This window comes from Rhinoraja longicauda, chromosome 15, assembly GCF_053455715.1.
Source record: "Rhinoraja longicauda isolate Sanriku21f chromosome 15, sRhiLon1.1, whole genome shotgun sequence".
In the NCBI taxonomy this organism is placed as follows: Eukaryota; Metazoa; Chordata; class Chondrichthyes; order Rajiformes; family Arhynchobatidae; genus Rhinoraja; species Rhinoraja longicauda.
Window position 1 is genome coordinate 45675130 of NC_135967.1, and position 26122 is coordinate 45701251.

Below are 26122 nucleotides of genomic sequence, written 5' to 3' on the forward strand. Positions count from 1 at the left end.
GCCTGTTTCCATGCTGTATCTAAACCTAAATCTTAGTTTAAAAAATATTGCAAACTGTTGATTTTTAAACTAAACTAAAATCTTTTTAAATACCTTGAGCATTTTGGTGGTTCACATGTTGAGCCACCAGTAAGTAGTGTTGCAGAACGAAGTGAATAAGAGTGTACTCCCGTGCTTAGTCTCGCACCAAAGCAGTCTTCACTGATCCATTGTTAATGCTGGTTTTGATATTTGTAGTGTCATGCTGATTCGATATATATAACGAACAGCTATAAAAGTGAGCATTTCCAGTTCCGGTTTGAAAACACGATGAAGAACAAGAACGTATGGGGCGGGAATGTTGGTAACCTTTGAATTGGGTGTAATGGAAAACATATAAAGGTTGAACCTAATTGAAATTATACTGTGATTCATGCGTTATTGATAGGATTTACAGAGAATAAATACCCAAAGCTGTTTTTTAAAATTTGTTCTCTATTTGCAATATGAACAGGCTGTGCATCTGATTCTTATACAACAATAAGCACTTGTTTTGCTTTGCCTCAGTTGTTAAGTCTTGGGCTTAATTCTAGCGTTATAAATCATTTTTCATTGCACGATATTTTGGACCTATAGCTGAAAAATATTGATTTAGTTCCGCAGTCTGATCATTAAGTAGGTTTTCAGTCAAATTTCAACTTGACTTGCATTTTTTTCCAACTAAATGCAGAAAATGTCTTCAGCTTATACATTTGAGATGTATACTAAATGTTTTAATAATGTGTTCCCACTTAACATGTGCATTTTGTAAAATTGGATTTCTATTTTTAATTATAGAGAGATTTTTATTATTCATTATATTTTAATATTCATTATATTTTTAATGAAGAGAGCCATCTGTTAAGAGGGCTGTAAAGCAAGTCACTTGAGTCATTAAAAACATTTTCCACCAGAATGACCAAAATATTTTGCGCTTTTAAAGATAGGTTCTAGTGTACCATTTTGATTTCCTATTGGTGTGCTTTAGCAATTTGGTGGCGAAACCAGTCCTGTTCAAGACGAATTTAAATCTGATGGAAAAGAGCAGCCGCACATTTATTTTACTCAGCTGGTACTGATAAAATAATTAGTTTCACTAAATTGGTGAGATTGGTGCACATGAATAGCAACTAATGCTAAATACAGTTAACCCTCGTTTAGTTTCGTTTTTTTGTTTAGAGATACTGTGCAGAAACAGGCCCTTCGGCCCACTGAGTCCGTGCCGACCAGCGATCCCCGCACATTAACGCTACCCTACACACCAGGGACAATTTTTAAACATACACCAAGCCAATTGACCTACATTACTGTACTTCTTTGGAGTGTGGGAGGAAACCGAAGATCTTGGAGAAATCCCAAGCAGATTATAGGGAGAATGTACAAACTCTGGACAGTCAGCACCCATAGTCAGGATCGAACCTGGGTCTCCGCCGCTGTAAGGCACCAACTGTACCGCTACACCACCGTGCCGGTATTGCGGGCCTCTTTAGGTAATGGAATTCGGTCATAACGGACAGACGTGCCGAGCTTCACCGCCAGGCCGGGCCCTCACCACCTCCGGCTGCTTTCAGGCCTGGCTGCAGACACCACCCCTCCGGCCCGCGCCGCTTCCCCACCTACCTTCGGGCCAGATCTCCTGCCGCCATCGCCAGCCCTCACCGCGTCCCCAGCTGCTTCCAGGCCTGGTTGACGGCACCCCCGCCCGCTCGCGCCGCTTCCCCACCTACTATCAAGCCAGATCTCCTGCCGCCACCGCCGGCCCTCACGGCTGCCTCCAGGCTGTGCCCGCCACCATCACCGCTGACCCGTATCTCCCCTTGGCTGCCTGCGAGCAGCAACCTGTGACTCTGCTGATCCTCGCTCCTCTCCCGGCTGCCAGCAGGCCGGGGCCGTCGACCCGCATGGATTCCAGGTTCCAGTTCCAGACCGAGGGTCAGAAGAAGGGTCTCAACCCGAAACATCACCTAGCCATGTTCTCCAGAGATGCTGCCTGACCTTCTGAGTTACTCCAACACTTTGTGTCGGCGTCTGCAGTTCTTTGTTTCGACTACTTGTACTAGAGAAGAAATGGGTGACGTTTCGGGTCGAGATCCTTCTTCAGACTGATGAAGGGTCTTGACCCGAAACGTCACCCGTTACTTCTCTCCAGAGATGCTGCCTGTCCCGCTGAGTTACTCCAGCATTTTGTGTCTACATAATGTGTTTTCCATTTGGATAATTAACTGCCATGGTTTGACTAGCAGACAATATCTAAATGGGCTTTGGCTCATGCACTGTGCCGGAATATTGAAAGTAATGTGGTAGTGTCCAAAATCATTTGTCTTGACCTTTGCAGTTAATTCAGTCTGTGATTGTAATGAGCATGAAACAATGTGGATTAAACTATACTTAGTGAAAACAGTGGAAAGTATTGGTTTCGTGTTTTTCCTCATAACTCTCCTCTTTACTTTCACCCGACATGCTCTAACTATATTCCCTTCCTCGATCTGAAGTTTGAGGAGTGACTCTGCATCCAAAAGTGGCATATTCGCGACCGTAGTGTGAATGTTGAGTAGGAAACCATTGCATTCAACGCCATGGCTGATAGATAAGCTGACTTGCTCAGCAATGTCTCTACAAGGTGGCGCGGCGGTAGAGTTGCTGCCTTGTCGTGCTGGAAACCAGTGTTCAATCCTGACTGTACGGAGTTTGTACCTTCTCCCTGTGACCCGTGTGGGTCTCCTCCAGGATCTCGGGTTTCCCCTCGCACTGCAAAGACGTACAGGTTTGTAGGCTAATTGGCTTGGTATAATTGTAAATTGTCCCTCCTGTTTCTAGGGTAGTGTTGATGTGTGGGGGTCGTTGGTTGGCGTGGGTCGAAGGGCCTGTTTCCGAGCAGCATCCCTGAACTAAACTAAGCATGGAAAATAGCACTTGAAAACGATTGCTATTTACAATTGAGTGTGTACTCCTTCCTAGAACTTAATTCGTAATTTTGTATTTCACCGTTATCCTAAACGTGGAACCAGCATTAAATTTTGCTTGACAAAGCTCTTAAATCTTCACAACCACAATGAGGAGAAACACAAGGAGAAAATAGATGAATGAGCATATGAAAAGTCTTAATAACGTGTGTAATTGCAAGATCAATTGGAAATTATAGACCGATAGTCTGACATCAGTGGTGGGGAAGATGTTGGAGTCAATTATAAAAGACGAAATTGCGGAGCATTTGAATAGCAGTAACGGAATCGCTCCGAGTCAGCATGGATTTATGAAGGGGAAATCATGCTTGACTAATCTTCTGGAATTTTTTGAGGATGTAACTAGGAAAATTGGCAGGGGAGAGCCGGTGGATGTGGTGTACCTCGACTTTCAGAAAGCCTTTAACAAGGTCCCACATAGGAGATTAGTGGGCAAAATTAGAGCACATGGTATTGGGGGTAGGGTACTGACATGGATAGAAAATTGGTTGCCAGACAGAAAGCAAAGAGTGGGGATAAATGGGTCCCTTTCAGAATGGCAGGCAGTGACTAGTGGGGTACCGCAAGGCTCGGTGCTGGGACCGCAGCTATTTACAATATACATTAATGACTTGGATGAAGGGATTAAAAGTAACATTAGCAAATTTGCAGATGATACAAAGCTGGGTGGTAGTGTGAACTGTGAGGAAGATGCTATGAGGTTGCAAGGTGACTTGGACAGGATGTGTGAGTGGGTGGATGCATGGCAGATGCAGTTTAATGTGGATAAGTGTGTGGTTAACCACTTTGGTGGTAAGAATCAGAAGGCAGATTATTATCTGGATTGTGTCAAGTTAGGAAAAGGGGACGTACAACGAGATCTGGGTGTACTAATGCATCAGTCACTAAAAGGAAGCATGCAGATACAGCAGGCAGTGAAGAAAGCCAATGGAATGTTGACCATAACAAGAGGAGTTGAGTATAGGAGGGACTGTCGTATGTTGAAAGACTGGAGCGACTAGGCTTGTATACACTGGAATTTAGAAAGGTGAGAGCGGATCTTATTGACACATATAAGATTATTAAGGGGTTGGACACATTAGAGGCAGGAAACATGTTCCCAATGTTGGGGGAGTCCAGAACCAGGGGCCACAGTTTAAGAATAAGGGGTAGGCCATTTAGAACGGAGATGAGGAAAATCTTTTTCAGTCAGAGAGTTGTGAATCTGTGGAATTCTCTGCCTCAGAAGGCAGTGGAGGCCAATTCTCTGAATGCATTCAAGAGAGAGCTAGATAGAGCTCTTAAGGAGAGCTCTATCTGGGGGTATGGGGAGAAGGCAGGAACGGGGTACTGATTGAGAATGATCAGCCATGATCACATTGAATGGTGGTGCTGGCTCGAAGGGCCGAATGGCCTACTCCTGCACCTGTTGTCTATTGTCTAGTAAAATGAATATTTTCCTAACATTTTCCTGCTTTTTAAAGTCTGTGACGGATCTGTCTCCTAAAATGGCCGATGGATGTATAAATGTTACGGTTTAACGGACTTATTAGTGACAACGTTTAGGGCAGTGTAGTGGCTCATCTGCTGGAGCTGCTGCTTCCCAGCACCAGAGTTCAAGTTCAAAAACTCTTTATTTGTCTCCGTGGGGCAATTTACAAAGGCACGTAGAATAGTACAAAAACTATTGGGGGGGGGGGGGGTTAGCAGGGTGAGCAGCAGGGCAGGGGTGGTTGGGAGTTGAGGAGCTGAACAGCCTTGGGGACAAAGGTTGCCCTTCTCGTCTGTGTCCTACAGGCCGGGCAGTGAAGCCGGTGTCCTGAAGGGAGCGACTCAAATGCAGAAAACAGGACGCGTGAGGGGCCCTGTAAAATCCTGCCAGCTGACCTTAGCATCTGCTGGTCGCATCTGCTGGAGAGGGCTCTGACAGGGAGTCCAATAATTTTGGAACAGACTTTGGCTGTGCTCTGCAGGCCGTTTCTGTTCTGAAGGCTGATGGAGTGGAACCAGCAGGTGAAGGAGAACGTGATGATGCCCTCAATGAAGGAGTGGTAAAACGTTACGAGGATGTCCTTGCTGACCCCAGAGCTTCCTCAGGAGATACTGCTGCTGCTGGCATTTCCTGAGGATAGCCTCTGTGTTACAGGCAAATTTCAGCAGGTTGTCGAAGACTGTGCCCAGGTACTTGTATTCTTCAACAATCTCCGCAGGCTTCCCGTGGATAGTGGTGATGAGACCCAGGTTAGATCCTGACCTCAGGTGCAGTTTGTGTGGACTTCGTATGTGGAAATCTCTGCCACAGAAGGCAGTGGAGGCCAATTCACTGGATGCTTTAAAGAGAAAGGGTTAGATTTAGCTCGTAGGGCTAAGGGAATCAAGGGAGATGGGGAAATAGCCGGAACGGAGTACTGAGTTTGGACGATCAGCCATGATCATATTGAATGGCGGTGCTGGCTCGAAGGGCTGAATGGTCTACTCCTGCACTTATTTTCTGTTCTCCCCGTGACCAGCATGGGTTTTCTCCGGTTTCCTCCCATATTCGAAAGACGTGTGGGTTTGTAGTTTAATTGGCTTGCAGGTTCCATTAGTATTTTCATTTTAGTACTTGTTGAGTAGTGGGCCTCATTGCTTGGAGTTGGGCTCTGTGCCTGCTTTTTGTCTTGAAGCTTTTGGAGAAAGGAACAGTCATCGTCTGCTGTCTCTTTTGAGAGAGAGCTTGATGATGCTGAGTCTCCTGTTACCCTTTTGCACGGCACCATTTATAGTTCAAATTTCATTCTGCAGTTCCGTTAATATTTTTTGCTGGCCAGCACAAAGCTGGATTCGAATTTTAAAGTGAAGCTTCTTCCACGGTTCAAAAAGAAAGACGGCGTTTTACAACAATACTTGGTGAAAATCTGCAGTGTCTTTATTTTAAGGACTGCATAAACGGTCTCCACTCCCTATTGTGCACGTTTTGCTTGCTTCGTGCAAATGAAAAATGATTTTGTTTTGTGTCTGCCATCAAAACATCGATGCTCAATACTCTCGTTCAGTGTCATTTCTGGTATTCCATCAATTAAATGAACCTCGATTTCTGCATATTACGAAAGAAGATACAAAGTGCTGGAGTAACGCAGCGGGTCAGAAATGTCACCCATCCTTTTTCTCCAGAGATGCTGCCTGACCTGCTGAGTTACTCCAGCACTTTGTGTCAATCTTTGGTATAAACCAGCATCTGCAGTTCCTTGTTTCTACATTCCCTTGACATGCTTGCATACTGTAGAATTGGTGTAATTTTCCAATGCAAATAATTTCAATTGTGGTAGAATATACACCGATGATCCAAAACATTATCACCACTGATGGGTGAAGTGAATAACATTGATTATCTTGTTACAATGGCACCTGTCAAGGGGTGGGATATATTAGGCAGCAAGTGAACAGTCAGTTCTTGAAGTTGATATGTTGGATGCAGGAGAAATGGGCAGGAGTAAAGACCTGAGCGACTTTGACAAGGGCCAAATTGTTATGGCCAGACGACTGGGTCAGAGCATCTCTGAAACGGCAAGGCTTGTGGGGTGCTCCCGGTCAGCAGTGGTGAGTACCTACCGACAGTGGTCTGAGGAGGGACAAACCACAAACCGGCAACAGTGTGTTGGGCGCCCAAGGCTCATCGATGCGCGAGGGTAACGAAGGCTATCCCGTCTGGTCTGAACCGACTGAGGAAAGACGACAAGCCGGTGGAGGGAGTGTGATGCTCTGAGCAATGTTCTGCTGGGAAACCCTGGTTCCGGCCATTCATGTGGACGTCAATTTGACACGTGTCACCTACCTAAACATCATTGCAGACCAGGTACACCCCTTCATGGCAATGATATTCCCTGATGGCAGTGGCCTCTTTCAGCAGGATAATGCGTCCTGCCACACTGCACACATTGTTCGGGAATGGTTTGAGGAACATGAAGTGTTCACGGTGTTGCTCTGGCCTCCCAATTCTCCAGATCTCAATCCGATTGAGCATCTGTGGGATGTGCTGGATCGACAAGTCCGATCCACAGCGGCTCCACCTCGCAACTTACAGGACTTGAAGGATCTGCTGCTAATGTTTTGGTGCCAGATACCACACGTCACTTTCAGCGGTCTTGTAGAGTCCATGCCTCGGCTGGTCGGCGCTGTTTTGGCGGCATACGGAGGACCAACAGCATGTTAGGCAGGTGGTCATGATGTTTTGGTTGATCGGTGTAGCTCCTAATTCTGTAGTTATTTAGCCGCCGAACCCGTAGAGAGTGCGGCCCTGGCCCTTTCAGAGCATATCATTTCATAGCTTAAGGATAGCGGAGTCAGGGGGTATGGGGAGAAGGCAGGAACGGGGTACTGATTGAGAATGATCAGCCATGATCACATTGAATGGCGGTGCTGGCTCGAAGGGCCGAATGGCCTCCTCCTGCATCTATTGTCTATTGTCATACACCACATCCATGGCAGGGACCGTCTTGCGCTTGGCGTGCTCGGTGTAGGTGACCGCGTCCCTGATCACATTGTCCAGGAAAACCTTCAGCGGGTCTCCTCGTAGATCAGACCCAAGAGCCGCTTGACCCCGCCACGCCGAGCCAAGCGGCGGATGGCTGGCTTGGTGATGCCCTGGATGTTATCGCGATGCACTCTCCGATGCCACTTTACTCCGCCACGCCGAGCCAAGCGGCGGATGGCTGGCTTGGTGATGCCCTGGATGTTATCGCGATGCACTCTCCGATGCCGCTTTACTCCGCCTTTGCCTCCATTCCCTCTGCCAGACACAATGCTGCTTCACTCGAGTCGCTGCTCTTAATGGTGTGATTATAATGCAACTCCTTTCAAATTAAATGGTGAGTGGGGGACGGCGTCTTTTCTTGGACCTACTTTAAAATGCCACTGTTAGTCATGGGTGAAATGGAGGCGAGGCCGTCTGATAGTGTGTCACAGAAAATAATTTTAAAGAGTGACGAAAAGTATAGTTTGGGGAAAAATAATGTAGGGAAAATGGAAGGAAATGACAAATCTTTTGCAGATCATAGATGTTGCTCTGGATCCACGCATTGAGGGAATACCTGGGAATACATTTGAGCCAGTTTGCTTTTTACTTGCCTCTCTTGAATATTTAGTGTAAGAAAATCACTGCAGATGCTGGTACAAATCGAAGGTATTTATTCACAAAATGCTGGAGTAACTCAGCAGGTCAGGCAGCATCTCAGGAGAGAAGGAATGGGTGACGTTTCAGATCGAAACCCTTCTTGACCCGAAACGTCACCCATTCCATCTCCCCTGAGATGCTGCCTGACCTGCTGAGTTACTCCAGCATTTTGTGAATAAATACCTTCTCTTGAATATTTTGTTATCTGTGTCAGTAAACATTTAGTATAAGAAAATAACTGCAGATGCTGGTACAAATCGATTTATTCACAAAATGCTGGAGTAACTCAGCAGGTCAGGCAGCATCTCGGGGGAGAAGGAATGGGTGACGTTTCGGGTCGAGACCCTTCTTCAGTAAACATTTAATCAGATTGAGGCTCAATCAAAAGCAATCCTAGCTTTTGTTCTGTAAAAGTCCACAAGTGTTCAACTGTAAACATTGTCTATTAGTTATTACAATGGTTGTACAAAATGAGTATAATTCAGATAATTGAATTTAATCAGTACCACTCTAGACCAGCTGCTGTCTGCTTAATGGTCTCATTATGCTGCGAAGATGAAATTAAATGGGAAAACAAAATGTTTTTGAGTGGTTCCAAATTGCTTCCACGATTTGGAAGCAGTGTAACGAGGAAAGAATGTGTGGCAAAATGAGTTTGGGTGATTTTAATAAAAAGGGACAGCTTGCTAGTTTATGTCAAAGCTCGACACAAAATGGTGGAATAGCTCAGCGGGTCAAGCAGCGTCTTGGAAACCACTTTATTTTCGGGTTGGGACCCAAAACATCACCTATCCATTTTCTCCAGAGATGCTGCTTGACCGTCTGATTTACTCCAGCATTTTGTCCATCTTTGGATTATTCTAGCTTGGAACTTGTGCCTGGCCTCCTTTAGCGATATCATACAGGTTCTGATGTCTATCTGATGTCTCTGCATCATAACTTTATAAACATCTTCAGTCCTCTCTCTGCCTCTGGCACTCCACAAGAAAACAAGTTTGTCCAGCTGATATCCTCCTATTCCAAGCAGCATCCTGGTAAGCCTCTTTCACACCCTCTCCATAGCTCCGAATAAGTGGAATCTCTCTGGGGGGGGGGGGGGGGGAAAGAACTTTCCCCTCACAATCCTGTGTAATTCTGCTGTGTTCCAAATGACGCCAGAACATCTAGGCATGAAACATTGTAAAATGGGAGGGATGTAGCGGGTCTGGAAGGATTTGAAGGTGCTGACTTTCATGACTTACAAATGAGCTTCTTGTTGTGCAAATTGACTGATGGGGCATTGGGCAATACCTTTATGGAAGTTTGGCAGAATATTTCCAGATTTTTATTACTACAAAGTATGTTAGTGGTTTGAGAAAGAAGGGTTTTGGGCAATAAATTGGGATTGTCAAGTCGTGTGAAATCTACTGACCTAATCTTAACATCATAATTCTATGGACTTAAAATTCTAACAAAAGTCGTATATTGGTTTCTTTTTACTAAACTGTTCCGTGACCTTTGTTAAATATTTTCTTAGCCTTGCTGTTTCTGTCAAATCATTGATTTTAAAAAATATATACAGCCCAGGTATTAATAAATTGTGAAAACAAAGAACTGCAGATGCTGGTTTATACTAAAGATGGGACACAAAGTGCTGGAGTAACTTAGCGGGTCAGGCATCATCTCTGAAGAAGGGTCCCAACCTGAAACGTCGTCCAGAGATGCTGCCTGGGCCTCTCAGTTACTCTGGCACTTTGTCTATTATTAATAAGTTGTGACTCTCCTGTATCTATGAAACTTGGCCAAAGCTACCTGGAGTCTCATAGAACATGGAAACGGGACCTTCGGCCCAACTTGCACAAGCCAACCAAGATACCACGATGAATTTAAATATACTTGAATGGTTATCCAACACACTCACCAGAGCAGAAATCAAGTCAAATGGCTACTACGCATTCCTCTTGCAACTTTACAAAAGCAATTTTACAAAATGGTCCCTCGGGTGTGTTATTTTGCCGAGCAAGAATATGAGTATAGCTGCCGTAGCAATATTCTGTCCGTTACAATAAATTACTTTTGTGTATTTCAATAAAACCCCACCAGGAATTGTACATCCACACGGTCACTTGACTGCGATCTCAGCAACTAGCTTAATGACCCTCTGTGCATTCCATGACTACCACTCATTGCATTTCAATTATTTTGCAGATTGCAGTAAAGATCATGATAGCATTCTTATGTGCATATTATACATTTCATTGATTTTTATTGGGCGATGGATTCTATTTTGGCAAAGATTGGAAGTTTAAGCGATGAGAATGGTCGCAGTAGACCTCCAGCTGACACGATCTGGACTGACAATCCTTTGGCACGGTCACAGTCAGCAGCATAATTCCAAAGTAGTAAGATTCTTGAATCTTTATAAAGCCTTGGTTGCATCGTAACGAAGGTGGCACTTTGGCCCAGCTGGTAGAGTTGCTGCCTCACAGCGCCAGAGACCCGGATTTAAATGCAACTTCAGGTGCTGTCCGTGTGGAGTTTACGCGTTCTCCCAGTGACCATATGGATTTCCGCCAGGTGCTCCAATTTCCCCCCACACCGCAAAATTCCCCCTAGTATGTAGGGAGTGGATAACAACGTGGGATAACGTAGAATTATTGTTTATTTATTGATTGATTTTGTTTCTTAAATTATATGTTTACTGTGTTTACAAACCTGTTATGCATTTCAGGTCATATGACAATGAAACACTTTTGACTGGTGTGAACGGGTGATCGATGGGCCTGAAGGGCCTGTGTCCGTGCTCTTATCAATTAATCCAAACTAGATTCTTGCATCCAATTCTGGTTACTGGTTATTCTGGTAATTCTGGTTTTGGAAGGATATGAATGTCCTAGAAAAAATGCAGAATATATTTATTACAATTATTCCATGACTGAAGAATTTTACTTAAGAAGACAAATTTGAGAATTGGGGGTAGTTCTGTTTGATAAGAGGAGGTCGAAGAAACTTGCATAGAGTTGATGAGCTAGGTGGCTGCCTTCTAATTTAGTCCCTTTGTGTGTGTGTGTGTGTGTGTGTGTGTGTGTGTGTGTGTGTGTGTGTGTGTGTGCGCGTGTGTGTGTGTGTGTTGCTAAAGCGGAGTTTATTGGTAAACTTGAAGGGTCTAGTTGATTACACTGGCCTACTTGTCATGTTATGCAATGGACTTTACCGTAATCTATACAGGTCCACCACCGATTTTTCTGGCAACTGATGGTCGGCCCCCATCCATTTTAATCCGGACAAAGTCCCCCCTCACTGGAAGTCTCCACCGGAAATGTAGCGCCTAGGCTGGGTAAGGTGGCTGATCTCAACCCCATTGGGGTTTTCATGCCAATGGGCTGGTCGGATTTGCCCCCTGCAGCCGGGGCTCTGGAACTCCGGCCCGGCCAGAGTCGGCAGATCCGTTCCCGTAGCCGACTTTGCGGGCCGGTATCTCGGCCCTCCAAGGCCGTGACCTCTGTTGGTCCGTCCGGCAAGACGGATAATCAGAAAAGCCTCTGGAACCAATGGTGCCGGAAAGTCGGTGGTGGACCTGCACATGAATTTGTAATGGTTTCAAAGAGTACTGTTATTTTTCTCTTGCAGCGCCCTTAAAGACAGTCGCTTCCCCCCAATGACAAGGGAAGAGTTACCGCGACTTTTTTGCTCCGTGTCTCTTCTTACCAATTTTGAAGATGTTGGGGATTATTTAGATTGGGAGGCAAGTAATTTTATTGAACGTTTCTTTCTCACTCCTTTATAATCTGCAGTCTTAGATTAATGTAGAATTGCATTCTCCTGAGGTTGTGGCAGCAATTTCAATAGTCGGTTCACTGAACCAGTATAATGGAAAATTTGGAGATTTTGGCAAATAATTTGAAGCCACTGTAGCCCACCTGGGCAGAGTGGGGGTGGGTGGGAGGGAGGGGGGGGGGGGGGGGGTGGTGAGACAGGGGCCTGGTCTTGTATGGTGCGTGTGTTTAATTTTGAGTGTTTAACATGTCATTTGTCCTTCTGCTCTTGTCCATTACACAGTATTTTGTCCCAAGATCTTTAGTAGTTTTGGCTGGTGAGCAGTTACTGCGTACTCCAGAGTGCAGTAGATTTTGCCGAGCTTTGTTGCAGTGCACTGCTATCAATTCACCTCTTTTGCAATCTTGGCTTTGCATTTTGGGCTGCCAAAATCACACGGTTGAAAGGTATGCCAAAGTAAGGATACAGGAGAAAGCCAGCTTGAACCCTATGTTCTAACCTTTTTGTTGGTCACGTTGAAATGTACCTCCATCTTAAGATATTCTTTCCTCCATGTATCTTAATTCTTTACCTAATAATTATTTATCATAGCAGAGAGTGTATATTTTTAATAAGTTATCCTATCTTGGTATTGAAATGTTTGATCCAGATTGGGGTGGGGGAGTAGTGGAAGATTTCCCACCGCTTTCATTTTAGATTTATTCAGATTGAATAAAAATTAACAATTGGTGAAGGGTCAAATTGTGGCTTAAGTAATGATGATCGGCAGAATGCAAATACAATAGAAATTTGATTCTATTTAGTGGCTTTAATGTAGGAAAATGTTCAAAACTGCTGTCATACATCTCAAAAGGTTTGCCACCTTCCTTGAAAATGACCACATCCAAAAGTCCTGAAATGTGTTGTAACCTGTTAAATTTGTACCCACCATAGCTAGGAATTCTCCTTTGAACACTCCGTTCAGATATACAACCCTGCCACAGTACTGTGATGGCTCTGATCAAAGCCACTAATGACCATCATATGTGATTGTAACAAGGTAATCTATTTCTCCTGAACCTTCTCAATGTGTCTGCAGTTTTTATCATTGCCCCACAGCCCTACGTAAACACGTCTTGTTCCAGTTGATGCCTGGCTTGCTTTTTTTTTTAAATCTGTCCAGTTGTAGCCAAAGCCATTGCCAGCAATGACTTCTATGACTTCTATGCCAGCTCAATAGCATGGTACCTTGGCCAGGACTAGATTCTTGGAGAACACCTTTTTTGTCTCAGCTATTTGCTGTTCATTGGCAACATCAAAATATGGTGTCGTTTTTACACGTGTTGATGCCACCCAGCTCCCCCCTCATAAGTTCGTAAGTGACAGGAGCAGAATTAGGCCATTCAGCCCATCGTCTACGCCGCCACTCAATAATGGGTGATCTATCCCTTCCTCCTGACCCCACTCTCCTGCCTTCTCCCCATAAATCCCCGACACCTTCCTAACCCCTGACTCCTCAAAGGGTCCTGATGTGAAACATCACCAATTCATGTTCTCCAGAGATGCTGCCTGACCCGCTGAATTACTCCAGCACTGTGTCCATTTGTGTAAATCAGCATCCTTGTTTGTACTCACCCTCTCAATTTCTCCTCTTGACCCAGTCACTGTCTCTAAAATGGCAGATTGCTTGTTTGACATATTTGCTCACAATCAAATTTAACAAAATTGTGTTTTATCCCTATTTTAAATTGTTCCCCACTCATTATCTGCATTATTTTTCTCATTGCATCTGTTCAAAACTCAACTAAATCATCTTCAACGCAGTAACATTATTTGATTCCAAGGAGATCAACTGAACAAGTGCTCAGTTTTAGACTGACATCAGTAAAGTGGTCTATCTTCAGTTTATCTGCTGCTGACGCTCCCATCCAATTGAGTTGCATTTGGCCCGAGTCCTTGCCAGCCTGCACTTGCATGAGCTGGGCATGGAGCAGAAATCGAGCTGAGCTGCTACTAACGGGAGACATTCCGCAATGTCTAGCACGGTCTCAGCAACAACAAGGCCTTGGGTAGTGTACTTGGTTTTAGTTTAGAGATGCAGCGTGGAAACAAGCCCGACGGCCCACCGAATCTGCGCCAACCCTCGATCGCCTGTATTCCACACACTATGCGCCAACTAACCTACAAACCTGCACGTCTTTGGAATGTGGGAGGAAACCAAAGGGCCAGGAGAAAAACCCCCTGTGGTGACAGGGAGAACGTACAATAGACAATAGACAATAGGTGCAGGAGTAGGCCATTCAGCCCTTCGAGCCAGCACCGCCATTCAATGCGATCATGGCTGATCACTCTCAAGCACCCATAGTCAGGATGGAACCCAGGTCTCTGGTGCTGTAAGGCAGCAACTCTTATAGCTGCGCCACAGTGCTGCCCAACTGGCCCAACTTGATTAGTACAGGTGTCAGGGGTTATGGGGAGAAGGCAGAAGAATGGGGTTAAGAGGGAGAGATAGATCAGCCATAATTGAATGGCAGGATAGACTTGAATGGCCGAATGGGCTAATTCTACTCCTATCCCTTATGACCCTGTACTGACAGGACCCTGTCTTGGTATTGGAACTTTGCCTCCTGCTAGAGCAATTGATATATTAACAGATCACATATCTTGAATTTTGCAGCATTAAATTTGCAAATGTAAGGAAAAAAACCCTATAAAAATATCCCAAAAGTTTAAAACACTCCAAAGATGTACAGGTTTGTAAGTAAATTGGCTTGGTAAATGTAAAAATTATCCCTAGTATGTGTAGGATAGTGTTAATGTACGGGGATTGCTGGTCAGCACAGACCCGGTGGGCCGAAGGGCCTGTTTTCGGTACTGTATCTCTAAATTAAACTAAAAAAACTAAGCTAAACTTATTCTTTTTGGATTTCCATTTTTTCCTCATCTCCTAGCAAAGAATTATTATAAAAATGAACAGAGATTCTGATCCAACACCATGTGATGCCCGGCAATGGAAAGGAGTGATCAAAACTAGCGGCAATCAGTCACCATGTCCCAGAATAATTGGTTCCACAGAAGTTCAGTACATAGCTGAGAGCCGTTGAATATTGGCGTTTCCTTCTGAATTACTGACCACAGCCAGTGTGATTTGCCCTATTATCTTAAGATGACTATTTTGATAAATTCCTGGTTCTTTGTTCTGCTTTACTTGAACTTACAATCATCCCAAATTCTGGTTATGACTACGGGTGCTGCACTGTAAGGAGTTTGTACGTTCTCCCCGTGACCTGCGTGGGTTTTCTCCGAGATCTTCGGTTTCCTCCCACACTCCAAAGACGTACAGGTATGGTGGTTAATTGGCTGGGTAAATGTAAAAATTGTCCCTAGTGGGTGTAGGATAGTGTTAATGTACGGGGATCGCTGGGCGGCACGGACTTGGTGGGCCGAAAAGGCCTGTTTCCGGCTGTATATATATGATATGATATGATATGATAAGTTGTAGGAGCAGAATTGGACAATTCGGCCCATCAAGACCACTCCGCCATTCAATCATGGCGGTTCTATTCATCCAGTTCCTGTTTGGTGGTCTACATCTTTGTAATCTCCTCGGAACCATTTTTAAGTTGCTCTAATTTTCTCCTGTTCATTATTGTTGAATTTAGTCGCTGTTATTGGTTGTCATGCCTTCATCTGGCATGGACCTAAACACAGGAATTCTTCCCCACAATTTTAATCTCTCTGTTCCCTCTTCTGAAGAATTCCTTCTAGCCCAGTTTAACCTTTTTTTTCCTCATCTAACCTCATCTGGCTCAATATTTGTTTATCAAACCCCGCTGCCAACTACTACGCAACACCTTGAGATGTTGTCCTCTGCTGTAAATAAAAGTTGTTTCTTGGGGATTGCGACAGATGGGACAGGTTTAGAGGGATATGGGCCAAACGCAGGCAGGTGGGACTAGTGTGGAGGGGCACTAGTTGGTCGGTGTGGGCAAGCTGGCCTGAAGAGCCTGTTTCCACCTTGTATCAATCCATGTATGACTCTGATTGTAAATGGACAAAAAATATAATGTTAGAAAAGGTAATCTAAAGCTTTGTGTTGGATTGGAAAGAAAATGGGACTGGGAAAAAATTAGTGATATGAGGCATGAGGAGATTTGTATTCAAGATCTTTGATCAGAATTTGATGAACAATGGGAAAGACAGATCAAGGTAGGTGATTAACCAGTGTGCAAGATGGAATAAAAAATCATCTGACTTCAAGTTGGAAGGGTGGACCATGAGATTAGAAATGAATTGGGAAATTATCGGATATAGAGATTAAATTAGACGTGTAAAGATGTTCTAGTGGAAACAGGGATTTAAGTTGACCTCGTGTTAAAAGTTCGGATCAAGGTTGAAAGAAGGCCAAGGCTGGACAAGGGGTGGAGGTTGACGACAGATAAGCAGTACTTGAGCCAAGACCCAAAACTAATTGCTCAACCCTTGCCATATCACAATGCTCCTGTCTGAACAAGATTTGGATACGGAAAGGGATTAGTAATCTTTGATTAGTGCTAAAGATTTTTTTTTGATAAATGTCTTTGATGTTGATGAATAGTGGACAACAGCTAAATTGGTGCCAAATGCAAGGACAATTCTATCAGGTTAAACAAAGTTAGTGGTGTGAATTAGGACATTTGATGGGTACGATTCAATACAGAGAATTGTGTAGTTTCCTAGATGAACAAACAAATACGGATGAACCTGCTCCATTCATTGGAAAACTGCTGGAAGCAGGCAGAAGATGATAAACAGATCATTTCTTTTAAATGCCTTTGCAGATAGCTATTATAAAGGCAAGTCATATTATGTTAAAATGAGGCATACAGTACAAGAGGAATAACATAAACTTGTTGCAGAATTTTTGTCCCTGTCCCACACCAAACCAACCCTCCAACAACTTTAAAACCTTATCTACTCTTTCACTCTTATTGTTGTCCTCCACCCAGGTCTCAACGCAATGTCCATCCATGATCTGTGGTCTGTTGTATTTTTACTTCTCCCTCCTATCCCACCGCATCATCATCAGTATATTAGTCACAGAGTTTTACAGCATGGAAATGGCCCTTCGTCCCACTGTGTTCATGCTGACCTTATTGCCCATGCACACTCTAATCGTATTTGCCTGCATTAGATCCATATTTTTCTCTGCTGTAAGTGCCTGTCTAAATGTTTCTGAAGTGAAGTGATTGTCTCTCTGATTCCACCGCCTCCAATTTTGGCTTTCGATGCTCCTGTGCCTAGAGACTCTCGATAATTAAACCTTTAATCTTGCTGCCGTTGTGACCCAACTTTGCTTTTTCAAAATGGTCACAAACCACATTGTTTTATCTTCTGTGTTTCACTCAGTAGATAATTCCTAATCTGCTGAGCATCCCTGAAATTCCTGTTTTAATTTCACCTTTCGTCCACTCCATTTAAAGAACTGAAGGATTTAATTGCATTCAAAGTGCTACGTAAATAGCACTACGTAAAGAGTCGGAAGAAGGGTCTCGACCCAAAACGTCACCCATTCCTTCTCTCCAGACATGCTGCCTGTCCCAGATACTCCAGCATTTTGTGTCTACCTTCGATTTAAGCCAGCATCTGCAGTTCTTTCCTACACGTAAATATAGCCTTTGTTATTGGGGCTCCTTTTAATTTGGAATGAAATAACAATCGGCTTTAGTCCAATCATATTCTGCGTGCATGCGACATTAACTTACGGAAAAAAATGATTTTGATGAATGTGAATAAAAACCAAATTAAATTTTTATCAAGTCCCTTTGAGGCTCAAGTGAATTGTAAGCAAAATGAATTAAGCTTTGTTTTTTAGACGCCTGGATTCAAGGCGTCTAAAAAACTAAGCTTAATTCATTTTGGATGAATTAATTCATTTTGGAGGAAACAAAGCGTAATCATTTTAGACGCCTGGATTCAAGGCGTGCATAGTGGTCTTCCCTGGTCTAATGTTTCTACCACGTTTTAGCAATTATAAATTCTGATGACAGGATGTTTCCATATTTTGAAAAATCTTGTAATGAAGATGCCAGTTTTTGTTAATGGGTTTTCCCCAGTCGTATCCAGCACTGGAAGCCTACATTGGAGTTTCTGTAACCTTTAACTGCTTATAGGTTGCAAATGAGTAAGCCTTAAATTTTCGTTAATCGTAAGCAGACGATAATGGGTGTTGCTATTTAGTTGCTAAGTGAAGATTGTTGCTCTTTCCATTTTCATCTCCGTCTCCATTCAATCACCTTAGCGTTTCAGTTCATGATTGTAGTAAAAATGTTCCTCGTATCAGATTATTCCAGGGCTCTATTACTATGCCTTCTGCCCCATTTCCAATTCCCTGCTTTTTCTCTCGCTCGTTAGGATATTTCTTCAAATTGTTATTGCATTTTCTCTATCAGGATTTGCCTTGTCTTTATTTAACTCTGAGTCTCTGTGGCTGGTATAGTGACTGCTCTTTGGTTGACATCGGCCTGTACATTTTAATGAGCAAAGAAGCTCTATGGTCACTTGAGAGAAAATAAACAGTACCATTGGGGGAAGATTAAGTACTAAAGCCTCGGTTTAATTTTTACCTACCTCATATTCTAATAAAGCTGCCGATTTCTTCCAGGTGGGTGTACATGGCATTAGAATAGAATTCATCAATGAAAAAGGATCAAAACGCACGGCCACATACCTGCCGGAGGTTGCGAAGGAGCAAGGTCAATGTTGCACTTTATGTACACTCTAACACAGATTTCCCCCTTTCCCAAGTTTTAAAATAATATTCCTTAGTAGCTGCTTTTCTGCATTTAACCAAACTATTGTACTCAATGTACTTACTTTAAGAATGTGATTGGGTTGCAACCTGTGGCCTGATGCTCCATTGCCTGTTTAAAATTGTTTTTTAAAAAATGCATTTAAGGTGTAAGCAATGTAACCTGGTTTACTCTATGCTCTCTTTGTACTTTATTGCAGGCTGGGACCACACTCAAACCATAGATTCCTTGTTACGAAAGGGTGGCTACAAAGCTCCCATCTCTAATGATTTCAGGAAGACCATTAAACTGACCAGGTAGATATATAGCTTCATTTCGATATGCGGGGACACTTTTTTTTACAGTCGATGCTGGAATCTTGAGCAAAGCAAAAAACGCTGTCCAGTAACTCAGTGGTTCGAGCAGCATCTGTGGAGCGAATGGATAGGTGATAGTTTTTGGGTGGAGCTGTTCTTCAGTCTTGAGGGATGGTCTGAAGCAAGGTTCTGACTTGAATCGTTGCCTATCCATCCCCTGCGGCCTGACCCTCTGAGTTATTCCAGCCCTGCATGTTGTTTATTTAGATAAATCTGCTTTTAAATGTACAACACAACATTTAGTTTACTAACTGCGTAACAATTATAACATGCTGTAAATTCAGATCGGAATGCAGAACTGAGGTAAGAAACCTTCTTCAGTCTGAAGAAAGGTACTGACCAGAAACGTCACCTATTCCTTTTCTCCAGAGATGTTGCCTGACCCACTGAGTTGCTCCAGCATTTTTGTGTCTAGGCAGTTAAAACTTTAATTTAATACGGGCAGTTTAGTCACTTGGGAATCCTGATATGCATTCACTACAATTAGCCACTGAAAAAGAGCTTCATGCTGTGGAAATGGACTGGTCAAAAAGATTAAACTGAGAGTTGGCACATTCTACTTAAAGAGGAAGTCCTTTGTTCTCACGATGGTTTGCAAGGCTGTTCCTATATCACGATGGTACCTGAAAGATCACTGCTTTGGTTGTCCATATAGCTTAATTTCAAAATGCTGCTGAAGGAACTGCAGATGCTAGTTTGCACCAAAGATAGACACAGAATGCTGGAGTAACTCAGCGGGACAGGCAGCATCTCTGGAGAGGAATGGGTCTGAAGAAGGGTCTCGACCCGAAACGTCACCCATTCCTTCTCTCCACAGATACTGCTTGTCCTGCTGAGTTACTCCAACATTTCATGTCTACCTTAGCTTCATTTCAAATTATTCTGCCAAATGTAGCCGTTCATTCTGAAGTTTGTGCAATCTAGCTCTGAGCAGCATCTTGGATTAATTGTCGATTAATTAAACTAGATGATAAATTTGCAGCCAAGTATTTGCTTGTCCTTGCTTGATTCACAGGTAGTTTCTTTTATTGAGGCTATTGAAGATATCAATCTTGATATTTTGACTAGTTTTGGGATGTTTTGTTAAAGTCTTTCAACAAGGTCCAAGCATAACTGCACTGCATTCAAAACAAAATAGCTGTTTTACTGAACATGCACACACTAGGACCCTGGTAAATAGTCTTGCTTTTATTCATTGTAATGGTAGGATTCAGGTGGAGCAGAGTGATATCAGTGCTGAATGTTCTTTAGTCTTCACAATTGGTTCATCGTGAATTCTTATGTGTAAGTGTTCCACATCGTGGTTTTTTGTTCAATTTTGCAATCCTGGATTCTTGAGTGGCTATTGTTTAGCACAGTTGCGCATACAGTGTGTGTTCTGCCGGATGCATGCTGCACATTTGCTCCCTGTTTGTTTTTCACGCGTGCCCAAATCCGCTGCAAGAATGCTCACTTACTCGTTCACATCTGGAGTTGTGGCGTCCTTTTGCAAAAGCCCCACTAAGGGAGGGGGGCAAAATATGAGTGACCATGTCTCCGGATTTGCTGGAACAGAACAGAGTGGATTGTTAACAACATGTCTCCTTGTTTTATGGTGTCAATGTAAAATCCATAAGGCTTTTGATCTTTGAGATAGAAGGCAACATGATACAGACTGACCTTGGTTTCCCGCATTGTCGTTTGTGGTATTGTACTTATCAATCTTGATTCTGCACACCTCCTATTTGGCCTTTGTTTCCTTATTTATCATCATCCACTGCTCTTTTATCTGTTCCAATATCACTGCCATCCTTTATTCTGGCCATCTCAAAATATACGCTGACAAAGCTTTCCCCTAGCCCCATGAACAGGCCTTTCAAGTAAATATCCCAAGGAAGCAGTTGATTCTTTTGATAAAGCAAGAATACAACACAAATATTTGCCACATGCACCTCAGTCACTTAACAAGTTAATTTGATGGGAAGACCACGTGTACTGGACCTCCCCAGGTTACAGATGCCCGATTTATGTACAACTCCTACATCAGTGAAGGTATAGGGGGGCAGTCGGGATGGATTTGCCGGCTGTTTTTATTTTTCCCATGTCATAAGGTTATGTGATAGGAGCAGGATTAGGCCATTTGGCCCATCAAGTCTATTCCGCCATTCAATCACGGCTGATCTCTCTCTCCCTCCTAACCCCATTCTCCTGCCTTCTCCCCATAACCCCTGACACCCGTACCAATTAAGAATCTATATCTATCTCTGCCTTAAAAAATCTTCCACAGCCTTCTGTGGCAATGAATTCCACAGATTCACCATTCTCTGACTAAATAAATTCCTCCTCATCTCCTTCCTTAAGGAACGTTGCTTAATTCTGAGGCTGTGACCTCTGGTCCTAGACTCTCCCACTAGTAGAAACATCCTCTCCACAACCACTCTATCTAGGCATTTCATGTGATAACTCTGTTTGTGGCGTTGTCCTTAGCTGGCCTATGTTTTATTTAAATATTTTGCCAGGTAGCCACGTTTCCGACATCAGGTTACAAACTGTTTGCTTTAGACTTTAGAAATACAGTGTAGAAACAGGCCTTTCGGCCCACCAAGTCCGCGCCGACCAGTGATCACCCCGTACACCAGGTACAATTTACAATTTTACCGAAGCCTATTACGTTACAAACCTGCACATCTTTGGAGTGCGGGAGTAAACTGGAGTACCTGGAGAAAACCCACGCAGGTCACAGGGAGAACGTACAAACAGAACCTGTAGTGAGGATTGAACCTGGGTCTCTGGCGCTGTGAGGCAGCAAGTCTACCGCTGTGCTGTCTTGTCTTCATGGTTCATGTCTACATGTCACAGGCATGGAATGTTACCTGGGGAGGAACTACATGAAAATGATTACTTCTCGCCATGTAATTCAAAGGGACCATCTCATTCAGTCTAAAGAACATTTTAAATACTTTGGGTTGCAGATCATTGCACTAACACAGGGCCTTTGGCTCAACTCGTCCATGCTGACCAATATACTGACCAATATACTCCATCTAAATTTGCCCACATTTGGCCCATGTCCATCTAAACCTTTCCAATCTATGAACCTGTCCAAGTGTCTTTTGCATGGTGTTATTGTACCTGCCTCAACTACCTCCTCTGTCAGCTTATTCCATACACCCACCACCTTCTGTGTGAGAAAGGTGCTCCTCGGGCTCCTATTATATAGACAATAGATGCAAGAGGAGGCCATTCGGCCCTTCGAGCCAGCACCACCATTCAATGTGATCATGGCTATCATTCTCACTCAGTACCCCGTTCCTGCCTTCTCCCCGTACCCCCTGACTCCGCTAACCTTAAGAGCACTATCTTGAATGCATTCAGAGAATTGGCCTCCACTGCCTTCTGAGGCAGAGAATTCCACAGATTCACAACTCTCTGACTGAAAACGTTTTTCCTCATCTCTGTTCTAAATGGCCTACCCCTTATTCTTAAACTATGGCCCCTTGGTCTGGACTCTCCCAACATTGGGAATATGTTTCCTGCCTCTAACGTGTCCAACCCCTTAATAATCTTATACGTTTCGATAAGATCCCCTCTCATCCTTCTAAATTCCAGTGTATACAAGCCTAGTCGCTCCAGTCTTTCAACATATGACAGTCCCGTCATTCCGGGAATTAACCTAGTAAACCTACGCTGCACGCCCTCAATAGCAAGAATATCCTTCCTCAAATTTGGAGACCAAAACTGCACACAGTACTCCAGATGCAGTCTCACTAGGGCCCTGTACAACTGTGTCTTTCCCCTCTCACCTTAAACCTACGTCCTCTGGTTCTTGATTGCCCTATCAATGGGCAATGGGTAGGAAACTGTGCATTCACCCTGTCAATTCCCCTCAAGACTTTATGCACAGGTAGGTAATGCATTGATGCTTTTTGGATTAATACTGGCTCCTTGTACCTCTGTTTTCTAACGAATGAAAGCACTTTGAATTCATACTTTCATCTGTTGCTCCAAACTCCCAACATCAAAGCCAACATGGTGAAGTGTTTGTTTTACCTTTTAAGAAAGCAAGAGAATGCTCCCGTACATAAGCAAGCTTCATAATTAGAGTTATACGTCACGGACACAGGCCCTTCTGTCCATCTTGACCATGCTCACCAAGATGCCTGTCTAAACTGTTCCTATCCTTGTACCTGTCCAAGTGACTTTTAAATGTTGTTGTTGTTGTTGGTGTTGTAATTCTGTTTGCATATTCATGTAAATTGTCACACCTTGGATTACTTAAAGAGCAAAAAAAAGGGAAATAATTTGGTTGAGATATTCATGTGGCAAGAAACAGAATTAAAGTTTCAGGTTGATTCTTAGTTGAGGTTTGGAGCACGGCAATCACAAGATGTCAAATGCCCCAGTAATTATCATAAGCTGTGCAATAAAAGAAATGACCTTGTGGAGGTACCATTATAAACTTTGTTTGCTTGTTCTTGTTGACATAGCAGTAAATCCTTTTGCCTTTTCGCAACAAACATGGTTTCTATGTATTGTAACTTAATTCGTACTTTAAAACCTTTGTTTATAGGTATTAAACTTGCAACTGATAATTAATGCTAAATTTTGCCGACAGAGTTTGTTTGTTTAGTTCAGAGGTACGGCATGGAAACAGGCCCATCGGCCAACAGAGTTCACACCGACCTTTGATAACCCACTCACTCTAGTTCAGTTATCCCACGATCTCATCCACTCCCTGCACACTTGGTGCAATCTGCAGAGGCCAATTAACTTACAAACCCACGTGTCTTTGGGTTGCGGGGGGGGGAACTGGAGCACCCAGAGAGAACCCAAGCAGTCACGGGGAGAACGTGCAAACTCCACACCGACAGCACCCGAGGTCAGGATCGAACCTGGGTCGGTGGCACTATGAGACAGCAGCTCCATCCGCTGCGCCATTGTGTCGAGTGTTGTATGAATATACAGGCTGTTTTCAATATTGCTTAAAAGTTCTTTTGTAAAACATTTCAATTGACCGTGTACAAATGTGAAATGTTTAACTGCAAGCCCATTACCATGTGGGTGTTGCAGTAAATATTCACCTTCTCGGACTTAAGCTCTTTCATTTCTGAATAGAGCTAACATCGCCAACAGCCAATTTAGTAATTGAATGAATTGGTACGTTTTAGTTTTAGAAATGCATCGTGGAAATGGGCCCTTCGGCCCAACGACCACCCACACACTATGTTATCCCAGTTTGGCATCCTACACACCAGGGGCAATTTACACAAGCCAATTAAACTACGTACTTTTGGAATGTGGGAGGAAACTGGTGCACCCAGACAAAACCCATGAGGTCGGTACAGACTCCGTACAGACAGCACCCGTGGTCAGGATGGAACCCGGGTCTCTGGCGCAGTAAGGCAGCAATTCTACCGCCGCGCCACTGTGCAGAGTGGTGGCACATTTTTGCTCTCTTTCAATTAATGTTGAATCAGTTGTTAATTTTCATTAACCAATTTCACAAATTGGACAATGAAAATTTATCAATAGTTTTGAGAGTTGTGGATCAGAAACACCTGCAGAGGATCTTGCAAATCGTGTTGCCAGGAATTGTCCGTTCCCATAGATTAGCCGCACAGTCCACAGTAATTATCAGAATTCTGATCTTTTATTGGTGAAGGTGGAAGTATGAGTAAAGGGGAGGCCATTTAAAACTGAGGTGAGACAAAACCTTTTCACCCAGAGAGTTGTGAATTTGTGGAATTCTCTGCCACAGAGGGCAGTGGAAGCCAAATCACTGGATGGATTTAAGAGAGAGTTAGATAGAGCTCTAGGGGCTAGTGGAATCAAGGGATATGGGGAGAAGGCAGGCACGGGTTACTGATTGGGGATGATCACAATGAATGGCGGTGTTGGCTCGAAGGGCTGAATGGCCTCCTCCTGCACCTATTTTCTATGTTTCTATACTGGGGACAGGGTAATATATTGCTCTGCCACTGGAGTCTAACACGAGAGTTAACATTTGCTGAGCTTTGTGCTCTGCTTAGGAGCTGAGCCTCTATTGGTTTCAATGATGATTCTAACAGAGCGATCAAGGATAATGAGATGATCTCCTCAAGGAAGTATAAGAAGGTATGGTTGAGCTACCAAATGAGTGAATTAGAGTTATAGAAGATACAGCACAGAAGCAAACCCTTTGGCCCTACACCAGGCTTTAAAAACATGATTCCACTGGAGTCACAACAATGGAAGACTTAGTAGGAATATATTGAATAAGTTGAACATTAGCAGGGAGGACATATTAGAAAGCTGGCTTTAACTAAAGTGAATAAATTACGTAGTCCAGACACGATGCATCTTGCATTCCTGTGGGGAAATAGGGGTGGAAACTATAGTCATAGTCATGCGGCATTGAAACAGGCCCTTCGGCCCCAAATGCCCATGTCGACCAAGATGCCCTATCTACACTAGTGTCACCTGGTCGTATTTGGCCCATATCCCTCCAAATCTTTCCTATCCATGTACCTTTAAACGTTGTTATTGTACTTTCCTCAACTAGCTCCTCAGCTAGTTCATCAGGGCCCTAGTAAGATCGCACCTGGAGTACTGTGTGCAGTTTTGGTCTCCAAATTTGAGGATGGATATTCTTGCTATTGAGGGCGTGCAGCGTATGTTTACTAGGTTAATTCCTGGAATGGCGGGACTGTCATATGTTGAAAGACTGGAGCGGCTAGGCTTGTATACACTGGAATTTAGAAGGATGAGAGGGGATCTTATCGAAGCGTATAAGATTATTAAGGGGTTGGACACGTTAGAGGCAGGAAACATGTTCCCAATGTTGGGGGAGACCAGAACAAGGGGCCACAGTTTAAGAATAAGGGGTAGGCCATTTAGAACTGAGATGAGGAAAAACTTTTTCAGTCAGAGAGTTGTGAATCTGTGGAATTCTCTGCCTCAGAAGGCAGTGGAGGCCAATTCTCTGAATACATTCAGGAGAGAGCTAGATAGAGCTCTTAAGGATAGCGGAGTCAGGGGGTATGGGGAGAAGGCAGGAACGGGGTACTGATTGAGAATGATCAGCCATGATCACATTGAATGGCGATGCTGGCTCGAAGGGCCGAATGGCCTCCTCCTGCACCTATTGTCTATTGTCTATCCCATATACCT

General features: G+C 43.7%; 1 protein-coding gene across 1 annotated transcript in view; it reads left to right on the forward strand.

Moving 5' to 3' along the window:
• ammecr1 (AMMECR nuclear protein 1) overlaps nucleotides 1-26122 on the forward strand; it is a 95632-nt gene that overhangs the window by 58613 nt on the left and 10897 nt on the right. Inside the window, exons 3-5 of the mRNA XM_078412604.1 lie at nucleotides 11722-11836; nucleotides 18491-18581; nucleotides 18838-18934. Coding sequence (XP_078268730.1) covers nucleotides 11722-11836; nucleotides 18491-18581; nucleotides 18838-18934 — 303 coding nt within the window. The remainder of the gene's footprint in view (nucleotides 1-11721; nucleotides 11837-18490; nucleotides 18582-18837; nucleotides 18935-26122) is intronic.